The sequence below is a fragment of the Pantherophis guttatus genome, chromosome 3, assembly GCF_059756535.1.
Source record: "Pantherophis guttatus breed Tessera chromosome 3, ASM5975653v1, whole genome shotgun sequence".
NCBI lineage: Eukaryota > Metazoa > Chordata > Lepidosauria > Squamata > Colubridae > Pantherophis > Pantherophis guttatus.
The window spans coordinates 214842999-214864607 of record NC_142065.1 but is presented as its reverse complement, the minus strand read 5'-3'; the positions used below and the strand labels follow the sequence as shown (position 1 = coordinate 214864607).

At 50.5% G+C, this 21609-nt stretch overlaps 1 protein-coding gene across 6 annotated transcripts in view; it reads right to left on the bottom strand.

Moving 5' to 3' along the window:
* The window catches only part of GPT (glutamic--pyruvic transaminase), a 37058-nt gene that overhangs the window by 8233 nt on the left and 7216 nt on the right, over window positions 1-21609 (bottom strand). For 3 of the 6 annotated variants that reach the window (XM_060682179.2, XM_060682177.2, XM_060682180.2), the window contains exons 2-5: window positions 7418-7586; window positions 3360-3449; window positions 3017-3125; window positions 1374-1507 (exon numbers count right to left, since the gene is read on the bottom strand). In XM_060682179.2, coding sequence (XP_060538162.2) covers window positions 1374-1507; window positions 3017-3125; window positions 3360-3449; window positions 7418-7555 — 471 coding nt within the window. In that variant the 5' untranslated portion in view covers window positions 7556-7586. Of the gene's footprint in view, window positions 1-1373; window positions 1508-3016; window positions 3126-3359; window positions 3450-7417; window positions 7828-7948; window positions 8053-13856; window positions 14006-21609 lie in introns of those variants that run through there. The other 3 variants (XM_060682181.2, XM_060682178.2, XM_060682176.2) reach the window with 3 other exon arrangements.

Genomic DNA, 21609 nt, shown 5'->3' with positions numbered 1-21609 from the left:
GAAACTAATCAAAGAGAGAAGCAAGCTGGAATTAAGGAGAAACTTCCTAACAGCGAGGACAATTAACCCGTGGAACAGCTTGCCACCAGAAGTTGTAAATGCTCCAACACTGGAAGTTTTCAAGAAGAGACTGGGCAGTCACTGCAGAGCGGAAGAAGCTTCTTGGATGAGAAGCGAAATGTCTTCAAAGAAAACCCTTTGGGACAACCATGACCTGCATCAGGGGTCTCCAACCTTGGCCACTTTTAAGACTGCTGGACTTCAAGTCGACAAGTCTTACAGTGGCCAAGGGTGGAGACCCCTGACCTGGGTGGCTGAGAATCTCCGTAGACTTCCCTACTGACTTGAGTTGCCAGAATGATTCCACTGCAACCGCCTTAAAATGGGAAATGGAGGGGGGCATTCTGGTGCCAATCAAGGCAGGCAGGCAGTCATGGCAACTTCTCCACCTGAGGGGCTCCTCCAGGCTTAGCAGCTCTCGGTTCCCCCCCCCCCCGCTTGGGGGTCCCGGGCAAGGCCATCTCCCTCCCTTGGCTGCCCCACTTCTGCCAGGAGACGGAGAGTGCCAGGAAGAGGGACAAAAGGGGCTTTGTGTAGTTGTTGCCATGCCCGGCACTGTCCCCGAGGCGAGCTGCAAAGGGGTTCTGCCAGGGGAGGGCGTTGGAGGGGAGGCCCCACAGGTGGCTCCCTCTGACTCGGCTCTTTCGGTGACCAAGCAATCAGACGGTGGCACCCTTGCCAGGATCAGGAGGGGGAGGAAGAGGAGGAGGAGGGGGGAGGGAGGGAGGAAAAAGAGAGGAGGAGGAGGAGAAGGAGGGGTTGCAATTTGATTACGCCTGCTAGTCCTGTTTTGCATTTCTGATTGCATTTTCTCCCTTGTTTTTTTTACTTAGAGAGTAACTCACAGAGCACCAAGGACCCCCACAGACCTCCTCCTCCTCCTTCTCCCCTCCCCCATTCTCCTTCTCTCCACAAACCCAACTTCCTTCTAGCACTGATGATGTTACCCAGTTGGTTCACGAAAGGCCTGCACAAAAATCACTAGCACTGAGGATGTTACCCAGATGGTTCATGAAACATCTGCAAGAAAACCACTAAGCTCAGAGAGCACCAAAGACCCCACAGTTCTCCTCCTCCTCTTCCTCCCACCATTCTTCTTCTTCTCTCCAGAAACCCAACTTCCTTCTAGCACTGATGATGTTACCCAGATGGTTCATGAAACATCTGCAAGAAAAAACCCACCAAACTCAGTGAGCACCTAGGACGCCCCCCCCCATCTCGAGAAATCTTTCTTCCCTTCGATCCTTTGGTGCCCTCCGAATTCAGCTTCCCCCCACTTTCCGCAGTGGCCCCCTGGGGCTTGGGCTCCTTACCACAACGGCATTGCTGGCCCCCGTAGACAGGTAGATATTCTCCGGGTCGGAGGGAATTCCCCCATCTCGGCGCTGGATGAAGGCGGCCACATCCTGGCGGATGAGCTCGATCCCAGGACTGGCACTGTAGGCCCCTGAAGTGGCGGGGGGGGGGAGAGAAGGCAGGAAGAGAAAATGGGTGGGGGCCGAGGAGGAGGAGGAGGAGGACTTGCCTCTGGTCTTTCGGGGTTGAATGAGGGGAGGGGGAGTTTGCTGGTGTGAGGATCAACAGCCTCAGGGGGGGGGCATGAGGAAGCCCTGCTGAGCCTTTGCACACTTGGTGTGCAACTTTGTGTGCAGGGGCCACCAAGGGAGGGGCAGGAATTTATTCTTTTATTTTATTTATACAACTTAAAGGCCAGCCACCTGTTGTGGCTCCAACCCCTGAAGCCGACTTATCGAAGGGAGAAGGCTCCGAACATGAAGGAGAGGAGTTGGCCAGGCCTCCCTCTCCAGGACCCTCCTCTCTGGCAATGCCTCAGGTGTCTCCCGTAGGAGAAGAGATTGGCCAGGAGCCAGATATCTCCTCACAGTCGGACAGTGAAGGAGATAAGTCTTGGCTGGATCCACGCCAGCGTCGGAGAGACAAGCGCACGCAACAGAAAAGGAGATGTGCCAGAGATTAAGCTGAGTGTCTGGACCACACCCTACAGGGGATATAAGGGGGTGAGGTGGCCATTCAGACTCTGACAGACAAAACTAACTACTATCGAGTCACATTGCATCTTTGGAAACAACATTATCTGCCTTGGATTTAATTACGGACTGGACTTGACAATTCTTGAACTGTGTGTATCTTGTTTATGAGTAAAGTTCTTGGCAAGCAGCTACTGGGTTGCTGCTAATCCTCTTATCAAAAGAATTGGTTGTCTGCCAGTTTATTTAACCCCTGGCTGTCTGTTTGTGTGTGTGTGTGTGTGAGACAGGGACAGAACACCACCTCAAGGGAACTCTGAGCGGCCTATAAATTTTATAAATAAGGTACACCTGGGAGACACGCCACGCTCAAGGAAACCCACGAAGAGGCCATGGGGTCCTCCTGGCATAATCGGTGGGATCCCACACGATGCATACGAGGGTCTCTCACCCCCCCTCCTCGCCCCTCTTCAGGCACCTTGCATCCAGAACGGCCCAAAGCTTGGGGTTCAACCCAACCGTCTCCACCCCAGGACTGCAGAAGATGCTTAATCCGGAGCTCCCCAAGAGAGTCCCCCACAGACAGTTGCTTTGACTGCCCCCCTGCAGGACTGGCCCTCCGTATAGAGGGGAAGCCCCCTCCCCATCTGAAAAAGGCATGTTGCTTTGCTCCAGATCAAGTGGCCAAGGGTGGGGAGACCCCTACTCCAAAGGACCAGCTCTGGCCTGCAGAGGTCATCTGATCCACCTTCACCAGCAGCTACCGTAGAAACCTGGACCAGAGGCCTCCCGCAGGGACAGAGAGGGAGATAAATTTAGTCCGAGGGACGAGAGGAAAGCTTCCGGCTCTCCCCAGGGGGCTCTCAGAGGCTCAGGCGAGGCTCCTGCCCTGGCAGGTCTTCCATGGACACCCCCCCTTTTAAAGGAAGAGGGAAGGAGGGGCCCCCAAGGGATGTCCAGACACTCACCAATGCTCTGCCCTCCACACGCGGCCAGGAGTCGCTGAGCTTTCTGCTTCGCGTCTTCAGGGAAATCGGGGGAATTCAGGAGGTCGGGATACATGCAGAGGGCACTGACCTGGTGGGGGGGAGGAATTAGGGTGATGCTGCCTCGTCATCCCCCCACACTTCCCACCCTCCAAGTCTCACACCCGAGCTGCTTGTGGGCTTTCTGCACGTGCTCAGAGTCCCTCTGTTCTTCGTTCTGTCCTCCCATGTGCCAAGTGTGTCTGGGTCAGTGTGGGGCGCTGGGAAATGGGGCTAAGCCTGACCAGGTGAGGCTTTCCACATGCCCCTCCCCACTTGAGCATACCTGGCGCAAGAAAGTGATGGGTTTCTGCCCCATAGCTTGAGCATCCCCAATGTTGGCCGCAATCACTTCGGTGAAAGGTTTCTTGACCCCCTGCAAGGAAGAGATTAAGATTGAGATCAAGATCAAGATCAAGATCAAGATCAAGATCAAGATCAAGATCAAGAACAAGAACAAGAACAAGAACAAGAACAAGAACAAGAACAAGATCAAGACCAAGACCAAGACCAAGACCAAGATTTATTGTCATTTTCCCGTGCAGGTAGTCCTCGATTTACAACAGTTTATTTAGTGACCGTTCGGAGTTACAACGGGATTGAAAAAACTGATTTATGACCATTTTTCACACTTACGACCATTGCAGCATCCCTGTGGTCACGTGATCAACATTCAGACGTTTGGCCACTGACTCATATTTATGATGGTTGCCGTGTCCTGGGATCCCTTCTTGTGACCATCTGACAAGCAAAGTCATTGGGGAAGCTGGCTTCACTTAACAACCATGTTACTCACTTAACAACTGCCATGATTCTTTGAGTTTTTAATGTTTTTAATGTTTTAAATTTTTCAATGTCTTTTTATAATGATTTTTTAAATGTATTGTGAGCCGCCCTGAGTCTTCGGAGAGGGGCGGCATATAAATTTAATTAATTAAATTAAATTAAATTAAATTCTGTGGCAAGAAAGGTGGTAAAATGGGCCAAAACTCACTTAACAACCGTCTTGCTTATCAGCAGAAAGTGTGGGCTCAAGTGTGGTCGTAAGTCGAGGTCTACCTGTAATGGGGAATTGTGCAGTTGCCAAGGTTGGGCACCCCGTGATATAAGGCATTCAATGGAGAACGAAGCCCCCCCCCAAAAAAGAAAGGAGCCAAGGTTGCCAAGCCCCTGGTTGGAGGCCCTCGGTGGAGTCTTGGCCCGGCCTTGTCCGAGGGTTGGGTGAACAGGTTGCGGGGAAAACTCCAATGGCAATCAGAGGCTCCCTGACAGGGTTCCAATATTTGAGGGGCTGCCCCAAAGAAGAGGGGGTCCACCTATTCTCCAAAGGACCTGAAGACAAGATGAGAAGCAACGGATGGAAACTCATCCAGAGAAACCTCCTAACCATGAGGACAATTAACCCATGGAACAGCTTGCCACCGGAAGCTGTGGGTGCCTCATCACTGGAAGTTTCCAAGAAGAGACTGAACGAAGTCTGGACTTGTCTGAAGTGTCTCCTGTTTGAGCAGGGGGTTGGACTAGAAGACCTCCAAGGTCCCTTCCAACCCTGTTATTCTGACTTCGAGGTCAGCCTCCCCCACTCCCCTGTCCTTGGGTGCCTTTGCAGGCCTCCTTATCGCCTTGAAAATGATTGCACAGTATTTGCCTAAAAGTTAAGGCAGTTTCTCAGGCACTCAAGGGGGAGGGGGGGCTGTCATGGCTCCTCTCCCCTCACATAGACTTGTGGATCATTCCTCTGCAGGCAGAGGACACCGGAATCAGTTGGAAGGGGCCTTGGAGATCCTCTAATCCAACCCCCCTCCCAACCCTCCAACCCCCCAACCCCCCACCCTCGCTCAAGCAGGAGACTCTATACCAGGAGTGTCCAATCTTGGGAACTTTACAGCTTGTGGACTTCAACTCTCAATATTCTTCAGACCTATGCCATCCCATCTCCAAATTCTGAAGGCAAGCTGATCTGCTGTTTAATTATTCTATCAAGAAATGTCTCCTTAATTCCAGGTTGCTTCTCTCCTTGGTTAGTTTTCACCCATTGCTTCTTGTCCTGCCTTCTGGTGCTTTGGAGAAGAGGTTGATTCCCTCTTCTTTGGGGCAGCCCCTGAGATATGGGAAGACTTCTCTCATGTCTCCCCTGGTCCTTCTCTTCATTAAACTAGACATACCCAGTTCCTGCAACCGTTCTTCATATGTTTTAGCCCCCAGTCCCCTAATCATCTTTGTTGCTCTTCTCTGCTCTCTTTCCAGAGTCTCCACATCTTTTTTTACATCATAGCGACCAAAACTGGATGCAGGACTCCAGAATCAGAATCAATCAGAATCAACCCTGAAGGATCTTAGAGGTCTTCTGGTCCAGCCCCCTGCTCAAGCAAGAGACCCCGTACCATTTCAGACAAACGGTCATCTCTTCTTAAAAAAAACCTCCACTGATGAAACACCCACAACTTCTGGTGGCAAGCTGTTCCACTGGTTAATTGTCCTCACTGTTAGGAAGTTTCTCCCTTAATTCCAGGTTGCTTCTCTCCTGGATGAGTTTCCATCCGTTGCTTCTTCTCCTGCCTTCTGGTGCTTTGGAGAATAAATTGGCCCCCTCCTCTTCTTTGGGGCAGCCCCTCAAAGCCTCTCAAGTGTGGTCTTCCCAGTGCAGAATAAAGTGGTACTGGATGAACATTCATTTTGTGGAGGTTTTTTTTATTTTAATTTGATTTATATGCCGCCCTTCTCCGGAGACTCAGGGCGTCTTACAATGCGTTAAGCAATAGCCTTCATCCTTTTGTATATTTATACAAAGGCAGCTTATTGCCCCCACAATCTGGGTCCTCATTTCACCTACCTTAGAAAGGATGGAAGGCTGAGTCGACCTTGAGCCTGGCGAGATTCGAACTTACAGTAATTGCAGACAGCTGAATGTTAATCACAATGCTATCCGTCTGCTGAGCCACCAGGCCCATAGAGTTGCCTATACTAATGGGAATGGTAGTCCCTGAATATCCGAATGGACAGATATGCTGGAACAACTGCCCAGGACCAACTGACCTGACGGTCTGGAGGTTTGAGATGCCAAGATGGTCAGGCCAGACTCATCCCAGCCACCCCAACTCAGAGGAAGCCAAGCACCCAACAGCCTCCAAGGCTGCTCTATGAGCGGTCAGCCTATCTCTGCAGTCTAGGAAGTGGAGTCATCCGAAATGAGGTCAAGAGGTCCTCCAGAAGACCTCAAGAGGCCAGCAGGTCTGGAGCCACCAAGACAACTGGGAGATGACCCAAGAGATGGGCTTAGGAAGGGTCCTTCCAGATCAACCTGGGGCAGGAGAGCTGAACGGTGGGACAGCATTGCCTCCAGAGGTAGTGTGAGCTCCATCACTGGAGGCCTTTAAGGAGAAACTGGACAGCCACTTGTCTGAAGTGGTAGAGGCTCTCCTGCTTGAGCAGGGGGCTGGACTAGAATAGAATCACAGAGTTGGAAGGGACCTTGGAGGCCTTCTAGGCAGGAAACCCTACACCACTTCAGACAAATGGTTGTCCAGCCTTGTTGTTAAAAACTTCCATTGTTGGAGAATTCACAACTTCTGGAGGCAAGTAGTTCCACTGGTTAATTGTTCCAACTGTTCCTTCCAGCTCTGTCCTGATTGATGCCCAGGAAGAAGACGGCCCTTCATTCCAGAGGGCCTCTTCACTGCTGGCATCCCATCATCTGAGAGCGTCTTCGTGCCTTGGGTGGCTTCGAGGTCCCTTTAGTTGGATCAGGGTGCATTGAGCAGATACTGCTTTTCAGCTGGTCCTCGCCTTACGACCACAATTGAGCCCAAAATATTGATGCCAATATTGAGTGAATTTCTGTTCCATTGTACAACCTTCCTTGCCACCGTTGTTAAGTGAATCACTGCAGTTGTTAGGTACTTAAGCGAATCTGGCTTCCCCGGTGACTGGGAGTCAGTTGCCAAGAGTCCCAAATTTGATCATGGGCCCCTATGGATGCAGAGACATTGTAAGTGGGAAAAATGGTCCTGTCACTTTTTTCAGTGATGTTGTAACTTCAAATGATCACTGAGTGAACTGTTGCAAGTTAGGGACTCCTGTATTCCAGGACAGTCAAGAAAAAAACTGCCAGTGTTGAAAGAAGCTGCCCAGAATAATTTTGGGTAAGAGTCATGGGCGGGATATAGATTTAATAATTAAACTAAACTAAACTAAACTAAACTAAACTAAACTAAACTAAACTAAACTAAACTAAACTAAACTAAACTAAAGCCAATAAATGAAGAAAACCACGAAGCCAAGACCCCACTTTCCAATCTTTGGACTCATGAACAGACAAGTGATCTAGTCAGTTGCCTGGCTTACCTGCTTCAGCTCCTTCTTCAGTTGATTGGCCCGGGCAACGATGGGCCCCCGCACAGCGTACTCCACCATCCGGACATGGGGGTTCATGGACTCCAGAGTCAGGACTTTGTCCCTGGGCACTGCCCGGTTGTCCGCCATGCCCGGCTGCTCCGCCTGCCGCTGCAGCGCCCTGAAATGCAAAGGCGGTTTGGGGCTGAGCAAGGGGGGCACCGAGCAGAGTAGCCCCCTCGCCTCGACCCCGGGGAGCCTGCTGCTCAGGACCACCCTGGCAAAGCGAATCCTCGGCATGAGCCCCGATGGCTTCAGCAGCTGCACGGACAAGAGATCCGCTGTTTGGGATCCCAGCTGGGGGAGGGAAGGCGGGATCCACTGCACAGGTGGCCAAAGCCTCTCCCTTCCCAAGTGGCTGGAGATTTGGCGGGGGGAGGCCAAGACTCCCCCCTGAGTCTTTTCCCAGCCTTGGGCTGAAGGCTTCCCTCCCCCTTGGCCGCCTTCCCTGCCCCCCCTCCCCCTGCAAAAGGAGGGACCCACCGGTCTCCCAGGCAAGGCGAGCAGCTGCTCCCACATGGGCAGAGAGAGGAGGGCGCTGCTCCTTTTAACCCGGGGCCGGAGGGAGGAGACTGGCTGGAAGAAAGCAGGGCTTTGTGCATGAGGCTGAAAGGATCTGGCCCTCACACCAGCCAGACCAACAACGACGCGGGAACAAAGCTGAAACGAGCTGTCCCACCGAGGCTCTGAGTGCCAACTGTGGGCAGGATGCCCAGGTGGCAGAGGGAGGGAGGGAAGGGCTGGCTGGCTGCCTCGCCCTCACTTGCACCCGGAGGAAGGGGCAGAGGAGGGATGCCAAGGCTGAGCACCCCTGGAGAGCAGCAACCGAAAGGCTTGGCCAGGATGCTCCTCCACCCCCACCCCCCAAAAAATTTATTTTATTTTTATTTTTAATTTGATTTATATGCTGCCCTTCTCCGGAGACTCAGGGCGGCTTACAATGTGTTAAGCAATAGCCTTCATCCTTTTGTATATTTATACAAAGTCAGTTTATTGCCCCCACAATCTGGGTCCTCATTTCACCTACCTTAGAAAGGATGGAAGGCTGAGTCAACCTTGAGCCTTGGCGAGATTTGAACTCGCAGTAATTGCAGGCAGCTGGATGTTAAATGCTGCCTTAGTAAACCGGCTTCCTGGTGCTCTAAACCCCACCCAACCCCCCGATCCCTTTCAAGAACAGGTGGCACCTGGGCACTGCCAGTTGCTGCAATGGCTGCACCCCATCTTGGCCCAAAGGGTGCATTTTATTTGTATTTATATTTTTTTCTTTGGTATTTTGTATGGTATGGCATTGTACAGGTAGTCCTCGACTTACAACAGTTACAACGGCACTGAAAAAAGTGACTTATGACCAGTTTTCACAGTTACGACTTTTGCAGCAACCCCGTGGTCACGTGATCAAAATTCAGACAGTTGGCAACTGACTCACACTTATGACGGTCGCAATGTCTTGGGACCACAAGCGGATGCCCTGCAGAGAAACTGAACTCCAACTCCCAGAATCCCCCTGACCTTGCTGGACTTCTGGGAGAATCTATTCAATAGGCAGCACATCCGGAGGGATGGAGGTCCCAGCGGGGCTTTTCCCAAAAGGCAACTGGGCTTCCTTGGCTCTTTGAAAAACTTTTGCTCCTCATCCAAGAAGCTTCCTCAGTTCGTCATTCAGTCCTTCATGAACTGAAGAAGCTTCCTGGATGAGAAGCGAAACCATTTCAAAAGGAAAAAAACCCAAGAAAATCCAGTTGCCTTTTGGAAAAAGCCCCTTTGGGACAACCGTGACCTGGACGATGGAGAATCTCCATAGAGACTGAGGGATGCTAGAAGCCCCCCTCCCCGGTCTTGTGGACCTCCCCCCTTGCATCAAACACAGCATGGGATCAATCAATCAGAATAGAGCTGGAAGGGACCTTCGAGGTCTTCCAGTCCAACCCCCTGCTCAAGCAGGAGACCCCAGACCATTTCAGACAAGTGGCTGTCCAGTTTCTTCTTTAAAACCTCCAATGTTGGAGCATTCACAACTTCTGGTGGCAAGCTGTTCCACTGGTCAATTATCCTCACTGTTAGGAAGTTTCTCCTTAGTTCCAGGTTGCTTCTCTCCTTGATTAGTTTCCATCCGTTGCTTCTTGTCCTGCCTTCTGGTGCTTTGGAGAATAGGTGGGCCCCCTCCTCTTCTTTGGGGCAGCCCCTCAAATACCAGAACACTGCTCTCATGTCCCCCTTCATTCCTTCTTTTCTCTAGACTATCCAAACCCAAATCCTGCAACCGTCCTTCATACCTTTTAGTCTTTAAACATCCTAGTTGCTCTTCTCTGCACTTTTTCCAAAGCCTCAATATTATTTTTGTAGTATGTTGACCAAAACTGGATGCAGGGTCCCCATCCTGCCCATACGGAAATCCTCATTAGAATGCCATTTCTTGGCATTCACTCTTGGCTTCCCTTACACCTTGCACAGCGCTGAGTTGTTGCGTACACCTGTAAAGGTGAGCCAGGCGCTCTTAAACTGCCCAGGTTGGCCAAGAAGGTGGCTTTGCAGGTGCCAAGACAAATGCCTCCCTGGCAGGTCACCTCCAAGGGAACCGTTACCCTTGCGGAGAGGAGGGAGAGGCGGAGTGGCCCAGGGTGGGTCCCAAGCCAGCTGGGGCAATCCAGGAAATGTGATCCGGAGCTCTATCCGGCTGAATGGCACAGAGCAAACATGCTCACCTGCAAACCTGAGGAACAGGTTGTATCCTGAGCATGGGTGAAGCCGGGACAGGAGACGAGGCAGCGCCTATCAACTCTCTGGCATGCCTATCAACGCTCAACTCACTACTGGCTACCCCAAAAAATCTGGTGCCCTCCAGGTCTCCCTGAGCCAAGAGGGGCTCCCCAGAGCCCCTCCAGGTGGGCTGGTGGTCTCTATGCAGAGCCGCAGACATAAAGGGGGAGGAATCCACCAAAGAGCACCCCACGGCAGTGCAGGAACCCCTTGGGGATGAGCTGAGAAGAGTCACCCCTCTCCAGCTTTGCAGACTGTGCCACTTTCCGCACTGACAGGGAGATCGGCAGGCCATAATTTCTCAGATTGAGGGACAGTTATTACTGCTCCGTTAGTCTTCGGTCTCCTTTTTTAAAATCCCTTGCCAGATTGAGCAGGGGGTTGGACTAGAGCAGCGTTTCTCAACCTTGGTAGCTTGAAGATGGGTGGACTTCAACTCCCAGAATCCCCCAGCCAGCAACGCTGGCTGGGGGATTCTGGGAGTTGAAGTCCACCCATCTTCAAGCTACCAAGGTTGAGAAACACTGGACTAGAAGAAGGGTCTCCAACCTTGCCAGCTTTACGACTTGTGGACTTCAACCCCCAGACTTTGCTGGCTGAGGAATTCTGGGAGTTGAAGTCCACAAGTTGTAAAGTGGTCAAGGCTGGATTAGAAGACCTCCAAGGCCCCTTCCAGCCTTATTCTGATTGATTGATTGATATTGATATGGATTGATGGGAACGAAGAGGAAGATTTCCAGACAGAATCCTGGTGGGCTTGGTCGGACCAGCAGGGGGGCAGGTTGGGTAGTGGGGAAAAACTGGCTCTTCCCTTCACTCACAAAGCCCTCGCAGGCCTTCTGACAAGCTACCACAGGGCGTCCACCCCGAGAGGAGTCAAAAAAGTCAAGATGGCAGCCCTGCCCGGAGCCAGAAATGTGTCCTGGCAGCTGTGCCCTCCATCTCCATCCATCCTGATTTGGGCTTTGCTTGGTAGAAGCTGCCCACCAGCTAGTTACAACCCTGGAGACTCTCAGTACAGGGAGTCCTCGAATTACGACCACAGTTGAGCCCAACAATTCCACTGCTAAGCAAGACAATTGTTAAGTGAGGTTTGCCCCATTTTACGACCATCCTTGCCACCGTTTTTAAGTGAATCACCGCAGTTAGTAACAGGGTTGTTAAGTGAATCAGGCTCCCCCCACTGACTTTGTTTGTCAAAAGGTCGCAAAAGGAGATCATGTGATCCCAGGACACGGCAACCGTCATAAACATGAGCAGGTTGCCAAGGGTCTGAATTTTGATCACGTGATCACTGGGATGCTGCAACAGTCATAAATGTGAAAAACAGTCATAAATCGTGGTGGTGCAGTGGTGAGAATGCAGTATTGCAGACTGACTCTGCCCACTGCTAGTAGTTCAATTCTGACCGGCTCAAGACTGACTCAGCCTTCCGTCCTTTCGAGATCGGTAAAATGAGGACCCGGATTGTTGGGGGAAAGAGGCTGATATTTGTAAACTGCTTAAGACAGGGCTGTGAAGCAGTATATATGTCTAAGTTATTTAGTTACTTTATTGTCATTGCACCTCATACAACAAAATTAAATGCCATCTTCAGTGTACATCATACATAAGAAAACTATAAAAATAAACCAAAAACCACATTCTCTACAATTAAACTGAAAACCCCTGATATTGGATTAATATTGCTAAATGGGAATGAAGGAAGGAAGGAAGATAAATAGATGAATTGAAGGGAGGGAGGGAGGGAGGAAGGAAAGAAGGAAGGAAGGAAGATGAGTAGATAAATAGATGAAATGAATTGAAGGAAGGAAGGGCCATGGTTCCATAGTGGTGAGAATGCAGTATTACAGGTTAACTCTGGCCACAGCCAGGAGTTTGATCCTGTCTGGCTCAAGGTTGACTCAGCCTTCCGTCCTTCCGAGGTGGGTAAAATGAGGACCCAGATTGTTGGGGGCCAAGAGGCTGACTCTGTAAACCGCTTAGAGAGGGCTGGAAAGCGGTACTGCTAAGTGCTATAAGTCACTTTTTTCAATGCTGCTGTGACTTCAAACGGTCCCTAAATGAACCGTTGTAAGTTGAGGACTACCTGTACTTCACAAACTTCCCCAGGTGAGGTAGAAAGTAGGTGAGAACCCCCGCACCCTCACCTCCAAGCCCAATTCCATCACTGGCACTGGAAGAGTTTCTACCAAGGATGCCAGGAAGTGGAGAAGGAGACCTTAAAGGTGGCTCCTTACCTGGCTGAGGTGAGAGAGCTACAGGCTGCACCTGATCCCCGCAGAGCTTCCGTGCAAAGCTGAGCATGGCAGTATAAACACGGTAGCTCTCTCTCTCTCTCTCTCTCCCCACTCCGCCCCAGAGCCGGCCTTTCCACCCTTGGGAGTTCAGCCAAATTCCTGGCCCAAGGCCACCAAGGTTCCCAGGCCTGCAGCTGCCTCAGCACCCCCCCCTTCCCCCACCAGTAGGAAGCAAACCTCTTCTGAGAAGCGCCCAGCACCTCCAGTTGGCACCCTGCTCAGCCCTGCCTTCCTGGTGCCCAAGCTGCCCACTCACAGAGGCCAATAAGCTAAGTGTGTCCTCCGGCCGAGATGAAAGGACAGAAAAACCTCACCTGGGGTGGGACCAGGTGTGGTTAAAGGGGCAGGAGGAGGACGGAGCACTTTGAGGTGGGAGGGGGCCCAGGAGCATCCCTGAGCGATGGTGGCTGGGAAGAGAAGGGGGGAATAATGCGACACTTCAGCAACTGACCATGGCTTCAGGATGGTAGAGAGAGGGGGGGGTCTCCTCCTTCTCGCTCTTTGAGCTTGGCTGTTTTCTTGCAGATGTTTCATGACCCAACTAGGGAACATCACCAGTGCTACAAAGTGCAAACCCAACTCCCTTCTAGCACGGATGATGTTGGGCCATGAAACATCTGCAGGAAAACAACCGAGATCAGAGAACGCAAAGGATCCCAGAGACCTTCTCCTCTTCCTCTTCCTCATCCCTTTCTCCTTCTCTGCCACTCCACAAACAAACCCTACTCCCTTCTGGCACTGATGATGTTACACAGTTGGGTTATGAAATGTCTGCGAGAAAACAACTAAGCTTAGAGAGCACCAAGGACTCCATAGTTCTCGTTTTCCTCCTCCTCCTCCCACCTCCTCCCTCCCTCCCTTCCAACACTGATGACGTTACCTAATTGGGTTATGAAATGTCTGCAAGGAAACCACCAAGCTCAGAGAGCACCAAGGACCCCGGAATTCAACCCTCAGCTACAAATATTCTCCTTTATCAGTACTATCAATTGTACCCAAAGGGACGGAATGGGGAGAGGTTCAGGGATGATTTAAAAAAAAAACAGATGATATCCCCCACATACCACCCCCCCCAAAGAGAGGGGGGGCCAACGTCAACCCAGGCAGATTGGAGGGGATTGGCTAATTCCTTTGCAATGCTGAGCCCACCTCTCACTCCTTGGGGGGGGGGCACAATGCTGCTTGCCAATAGAAGAACTCTGCCAGGGGTGGGCAGAGGGTGCTGGCACCTTCTTCTGCTTAAGCAGGCCACGTGGCATGGCCCCTGGGGCCCAATGTGGGGCAAGAAGAGCCCTGAGCTCCAGCCCAGGAGCAGAGCTTGTCCATCCTACCTTTGGCCCCCTTCCCGATGGGCCGTTGGCAAGGAGTCATCAGAGCCTCTTCTGCAGGGGGGGGGGTTGCTGGGGAGGGAAGGGAAGGCGCTCTGGGCTGGGCCCTGTCAGCCTGGCGCCGCTGCCTCCACTCCTGGGCTGGGGGTGATAAGGAGCAAGACAGTCCTTGCCCAGCCGCTGTGGAAGGTCCCCACCCACTGCAGGGCTTCTGGTGGCTGCAGAAGACGACTCGGGGGCTCTCTGGATGATGCCAGCCTCTCTCTCCTGCCTTCGGGACGTTCCTTGAAACGGGCACTGCCAGCTGGCATCGGGCCCCGAAGGAGAAGCTGTTGGCCAGAGGTGCCTGCATTTATATCTATTTCATTTTTTATTGTATTGCATTATTACTTTATTGGATTTATATGGCCACCCCCTCATTTCCAGTGACTCCAGGACAGGGGTCTCCAGCAACCAGAGAAAGAGAAGGTTGGAAAGAATATTTAGGAGGGTAGCGAGGAGTAGCCTGGGAAGCAAGGCTTTAAAGGAGGGGTCCCCAACCTTGCCCCCTTTAAGCCTTGGCGGACTTCAACTCCCTTTGCTGCCTGGGGAATTCTGGGAGTTGAAGTCCTTCCATCTTAAAGTGGCTGGGATTGAGGAATCCTATTCTATGCACCCAAAAAAATTTCTTTCCCTTTATTTGTGGACCAAATGCACTTCTTTAAAATCAAGGAGCCACCAAGATTACTTCCAGCAACACTGACAGGTGTTATAAACATAGAGCAAATCCTACCGCCTTCTAGCACTGATGGTGTTACCTAGTTGGGTCATGAAATGTCTGCAAGAAAATCACCAAGCTCAGAGAGCACCACAGTCCTTTTTCTCCTCCTCCTCCTCCTCCTCCTCCTCCTCCATCATCTCCCCCCTCCCTCCTCTTCTACTCTGCAAACCCACTCCCCTCTAGTGCTGATGATGTTACTTAGTTGGGTCATGAAACATCTGCAAGAAAACAAGCAAGCTCAGAGGCACCAAGGACCCCACAATCCTCCTCCTCCCTCCTTTCTCCTCTTCTACTTTCCCCTCCTCCTCCCTCCTCTCCCCTCTAGCACTGATGATGTTACCTACTTCGGTTATGAAACGTCTGCAAGGAAACCACCAATCTCAGAGAGCACCAAGAACTCCAGAGAAAGACAAGAGCTGAGTCCTTTCAACTACACACAGGCAGTCTTATCCATTTGAAGGTTCTGCCCTCTCTAGGTGAACCAGCTGACTAGTCCTCAAGGCCAGGGTTGTTTCCTAACATGGTCCATCCATTTCCTTAGTCCGTAATCAGCCACTCTCTGGTCAAGGACAGCCTAACACCTGAGAAAGCAGGCTAACCCTCCTTCAAGATTCTCCATGCTGACTCACAAAATGCCTCAACATGTCGACCAGAAAAAAAGAGTCTTGTCTGGTTTTGATCGAAGCATGGTCAACAAAGTGTGTGTGTGTGAGAGAGCGAGAGAGAGAGAGAGAGAAGAAAAAGAGAAAGAGAAAAAGAGAGAGACAGACAGATAGATGGATGGAGGGATGGAGGGAGGGAGAAAGAGAAAGAGAAAAAGGGAGAGACAGATAGACAGACAAAGGGAGGGAGGGAGGAAGAGAAAGAGAGAGAGAGAGAGAGAGATTCCTTCAAACTGACTCCAGATTGAGTTCATTGTAGGTTGAGTACATATGTGAGATTTTCTTGGCAGTCCTACGGAAGGGGCTGGGCCTGCCTAGGGAGATTTGGATCAACTCTGCCTGCCTGTCACCCTGATTTTATGGAGGGGTCTCCCAACCAAGGACTACCTGGACTCAACTCTGTTGGGCATTCAAATAAGCCAAGGTCAAAAATCTCACAAGCTGGGGAGAAGGGAAGAGCGGAGGGTCAGTGCCAGGAGACGGGTGGGACGGAAAATATTTTTACATTGGCTTTCAGCTTAGAATGGATGGAGAGATTCTGAAAGGCACAAATGCTGAATAATGAGCGATGGGGGTCTGTGGTGGAGAATGACAATTTGCAGAACGAAGCTCAAAGGGCTGATTTGCAATTTGAATACTTTATTTGGCCAAGTGTGATTAGACACGCAAGGAATTTGTCTCCGGTACATGGAGCACTCGGTGTACTTGCAAAGCAAGAGAGAGAATAATAATAATAATAACAATACATCAAAGATTCACACCTGCCAATCCCATGTCCTTGGAAAGGACTCAATGGCTAGACAAAAGTGCCAAATCCAGTCTGAACATCTGGCTGACTATGCGACGAACCATAAAAATGGGTTCAAGCCTCGGTCCACTCTCTTCTTGAAAACCTCCAGAGTGGGAGCATCCACAACATCTGGAGGCAACTGGTTAATTGTCCTCACTGTCAGGAAATTTCTCCTTAGTTCTAGGTTGCTTCTCTCCTTGGCTAGTTTCCATCCATCGCTTCCCGTCCTGCCTTCTGGTGCATTGGAGAATAGCTTGACCCCGTCTTCTTTCTAGCAGCCCCTCAAATACTGGAAGATGTTATGTCACCCCTGATCCTCCTTTGCATTAAACTAGGCATGCCACACAAAAGATATACATATATAGGAATGAAAATAAGATATGAACCATGTAAGTTAAGCCGGGGGTGGCAACTTTGGCCCTTTTACGCCCTGTGGACTTCAACTCATCTATTCCATCTATTCCATCTAGCCGGGCTGGCTTGATCCCATCCTTTCGGTTTTAATTTGAAATTGGTTTTTTAACTGGGTTGTTTTAAATTGAGGGCCGAAAATTATTTAATGTCTTTTAAACTGTTTTTTAAGTTTTATATGTTATGTTTTATCTCAGCTGTTCACCGCCCTGAGTCCTGCTGGAGAAGGGCGGTATAGAAATCAAATAAAATAAATAAATAAACTCCCAGAATTCCCGAGCCAGACTTACGGGCAACCTGTGACCTACCAAAACCTCCAAGAACCCTTTCACCCATTTGGCTCCCTTCGACTTTGCCCGGGATTTTTCCTACTCAAAGGGAGAACTTTGCCTTCCTCTCAGAAAGCCACCTCGCTAGTTTCTTCCCGTTGTTCCAGCTTGTCCAAATCCTCCTGAGTCAGGAGATCCATCCCTACCTCCCTTTCGTGGTTTCACAACTTCTTTTTAAACCATTCACCCCCGTCATTTTGGAACGTATGGAGCGATGCGGGCTGAAGGCAGGAGAAGAAGCAATGGAGGGAAACTAGTCACTGAGTAGAGAGGGTGTTGGGGGATGGGGAATCATCACACCTGTCCGGGAGGACCCCTCCCCTGAGACCAGCAGCTTCAGGATGGTCTAAGGAAGAAAGCCAGAGGGGTTGGCAAAAACCAGGAACGGCTCAGAACTGGTGCAGGATTTGGGTAGGTCTGGTCTAATGAAAAGAAGGACCGGGGGGGGGGACATGAGAGCAGTCTTCCATTATTTCAGGGGTTGCCACAAAGAAGAGGGGGGGTCTACCTATTCTCCAAAGCTCCTGAAAGCAGGACAAGAAGCAACGGATGGAAACTAACCAAGGAGAAAAGCAACCTTCAGGAGAAATCCAGGAGAAATTTCCTGACAATGAGAACAATTAATCAGTGGAACAGCTTGCCACCAGAAGTTGTGGCTGCTCCAACACTGGAGGTTTTTAAGAAGAGACTGGACAGCCATTTGTCTGAAATGGTTTAAGGTCTTCTGCCTGAACGGGGGGTTGGACTAGAAGACCTTCAAGGCCCCATCCAACTCTGTTATTCTGTATTCAGAAGCCCCCTGACATGAAGCTGCTGAGGTGCATCTGATGGATAGGATAGTTCAGGAGTATAATTATTATATACTTACAGTATATACTTGAAAGGACAAATAGTCCTCAACCTACAGCCACAACTGAGCCCATAATTTCCCTTGCTAAGCGAGACAGTTGTTAGGTGAGTTTTGCCCCATTTTACGACCTTCCTTGCCAGAGTTGTTAAGTGAATCACTGCAGATGTTAAGATAATGACCCAGTTGTTAAGTGAATCTGGCTTCCCCATTGTCAGGAGGTTGCAAAAGGGGATCACGTGACCCCAGGACACAGCAATGGTCACAAGTCCTGGCCAGTTGCCAAATGTCCGAATTTTAGTGACCCTGGGGAAGCTGTAACGGTCGTAAGTGTGAAAAATGGTCCTAAGTCACTTTTTTTTCCCAGTGCTGTTGTAACTTCCAACGGTCACTAAATGAACTGTTGGAAATTGTGGACTCTGTGTGCTTATAATTACGATACGTATAATCCAGCCCACCTTCAGCATCTTCTTAGCTGGCATCTCGTGCATGTGGGACGCTTGGCTGCAGCCAAGGTAAACTACGTCTACATTCCCCCTGTCGACTAATCTGGTCCCCTGCTCTAAAACGGAAACCCACCGGTTTGCCTTTCCTGGTAACCTCCTGCCAAACCACTCATTTTTTGCTAAATGCTTCGAAACCAACTGCCCAGATCAACATTGAGCTGCCCTTCCTGGGCTTCTCCAGGTCCTCCTCCCTCGTTTGTTTGTTTTTTTGAAGATTTTTGAACATTTGTCCTTCTCCAATCCTCATCCTCCACGATTTCTCCAAAAAGCAGCCCTGGAATGACACCTGTAAGGTCCTCACCTGGGCCTGGGTCTTAAACTCACTCACCTCCTTACCTCCTCTACGTCCTCCAGCTGGCAACCCCTCCGCTTCTCAGCTGTTCTTTGGTTTCCTGGACACACACACCCCCTTTGAGGGGGCTTCGCCACTGAGGAACGCTGCTCTTTCTCTCTCTCCCCTCCCCATCTGCCTTCCATCTTCTTAGTCACTCTTCTCTGAACTTTTTCCAAAGACTCAAAAAAGCTGTTGAGGCTTTGGAAAAAGTTCAGAGAAGAGCAGCTAAGATGATCAAAGGCCTGGAGACTAAAACATACGAAGAACGGCTGCAAGAATTAGGGGGGACATGATATCAGTCTTCCAGTATTTGAGGGGCTGCCACAAAGAAGAGGCGGTCAACTTATTCTCCAAAGCACCAAAAAGCAGGACAAGAAACAATGAATGGAAACTAATCAAGGAGAGAAGCAACCTGGAACTAAGGAGATACTTCCTAACAGTGAGGACAATTAACCAGTGGGACAGAAGTTGCCTCCAGAAGTTCTGGGCGCTTCATCACTGTAGTTTTTAAGAAGAGTGTAAATCACCGATTGGCTTGAGCAGGGGGCTGGACTAGAAGACCTCCAAGGTCCCTTCCAGCTCATTCATTCTATTCCAATTCCTCAAGGGCCGAGCCCACCTCCCTCTTTATCCTTCTCCTTACATAGCCCCCAAAGCCCTTGTTATTGTAGCTTCCCATGTCTAAACAAAGGTGGGGCTGCGGCCTTCTGACTTTCCTTCGTCCAAGGTTAGCTGCTTGAGCTGATCCCCGCCTGACATTTGTTAACTCAGTGGAAAGGCATTTCACGCACTTCCAGGATCTTATTTCCCAGACATTCCCAAGCCTCCTTTTGGCCTGGCATTTCTGTTGCCTCCTGAGCCCTAGATGACAGTTCCTGAATAGAGTAGAAGAGAGCCTGAAGGGACCTTGGAGGTCTTCTAGTCCAGCAGGACCCCCTCTACCATTTAAGACAAATGGTTGTCCAGTCTCTTCTTGAAAACCTCTAGTGTTGGAGCACCCACAACTTCTGGTGGCAAGCGGTTCCACTGGTTAAGTGTCCTCATTGTTAGGAAGTTTCTCCTTAATTCCAGGTTACTTCTCTCCTTGATTAGTTTCCGTCCATTGTTTCCTGTCCTGCTTTCGGGTGCTTTGGAGAACAGGGTGACTCCCTCATCTTTGTGGCAGCCCCTCAAATCCTGGAAGACTGCTATCCTGTCTCCCCTGGTCCTTCTTTTCTTTAGACTTTTCTAATTCTTCCCAAAGCCCCACTGGTTTCGTGTCTTTTCTGTTGCCTGGGATGAGATCTAAGAGACCCTTGACTCCTCTTTGATCTCTTGGAAAATGAAACATCCACCCACCAAGGGCTTTGAGGGACCTTGCAGTCTTGGCCAAGTAGGTTTTCCCAAAGGACATCTGGAGGAAGTCTCCAGTCACTTCTCTCAGGGCTCTGCCCAGGTCTTCTGTGAAGACTGCAGAGAAGAGCAACAGAGATGGTGAGAGCTCTGGAGGCCAAACCCTACAATGAACGTCTAAGGGAAATATACGTAGGTATGTTTAGCCTAATGAAGAGAAGACTTAGGGGAGACCGGAGAGCTGTCTTCTGGTACCTGAAGGGCTGTCATAGGGAAGGGGGTGTTAATATATTCTCCAAAACACTCAAGAGCAAGAAGACATGGATGGAAGCTCCTCAGATGGAGACCCAATCTGGAAATAAGGAGAAAAACCCTGCTAGCGAGAAAAGAAGGACTAGGAAGGACATGATCGCATCTTCCAATATTTGAGGGGCTGCCCCAAAGAAGAGGGGCTCAAACCTATTCTCCAAAGCCCCTGAAGGCAGGACAGGAAACAATGGATGGAAACTAATCAAGGAGAGAAGCAACCTGGAACTAAGGAGATACTTCCTAACAATGAGGACAACTAACCAGTGGAACCGCTTGCCACCAGAAGTTGTGGCTGCTCCAACACTGGAAGTTTTTAAGAAGAGAGTGGACATCCACTTGTCTGAAATGATGTAGCATCTCCTGCTTGAGCAGGAGGTTGGACTAGAAGACCTCCAAGGTCCCTTCCAGCTCTATCCTGATTGATTGAGAATGATTAATCAACAGAACAGTTTCCTTCCCAGAATTATGAGTGCTCCATTGCTGGAAGTTTCCAAGAAAAAAACTGGCGAGTTATTTGTCCAGGATGGAATAAGATCTCCTGCCTTGGGACTGAGGGTTGGACTAGAGGACCTCCAAGGTCCCTTCCAGATCTAGGATTCTATTATTCTTTCTATAGCCGCCCCACCGAACAATCAGTGTTGCTTTCTTCCCTCACATGTTCCTCCTCGATTTTTCTTTCCCCCCGCCTTAAAATCCTAAAGCCCAGTTCGAAGAGTAACAATTAAAAATCCCAAAGGACCGTATATCTTTTAGAAAGCACCCTGTCTCTTATTCCTTTAGGGTTCCCTCCCCCTGTGGTCCTTCAGAAGCTCTGGAACTGGCGTCACCCAGAGAGACGGTCTCTGCAGCCCCCTCCCCTGATAACAGCCAGCGCATGCCCTCCCAGCCCAGAGACTGAATAACAGAGTTGGAAGGAAGGGACCTTGGAGGTCTTCTAGCCCAACCCTCTGCACAAGCAGAAGGCCCTAGACCAGGGGGTCTCCAACTTTGGAACTTTAAGACTGGTGGACCTCAACTCCCAGAATTCCCCAGCCAGCACAGCTGTGCTGGCTGGGGAATTCTGGGAGTTGAGGTCCACCAGTCTTAAAGTTCCAAAGTTGGAGACCCTTACCATTTCAGATGAATCGCTGTCCAAAGCATCTACTTCTGAGTGAGCAGACCCAGGCCCATGCTTCGGCCACCTCCGGGAAGACATCAGATACCCCAGGTGAGTCCCCCTCCCCCTAATCTTACTCAAGAGGACTTGACAAGCGAAGTCTGGTGGACTCCAGCCTGCAAAGGAGCCAATGAGCAGAGCAGAGACATCTGGGAAGGGGGAGGGCAGGCAGATGTCGCAAGCAAGCGCCCTCTGGATATCCCCCCACCCATCCTTGCCCTTTGAGCCCCTGCCCCCCTGCCCGCCTTCCGCCCTTCCTCCTGAGCAATCTACTCTCTGCCTTGGGACCCTCCCTGTTCAAACTCCAACCAAGGAAAACA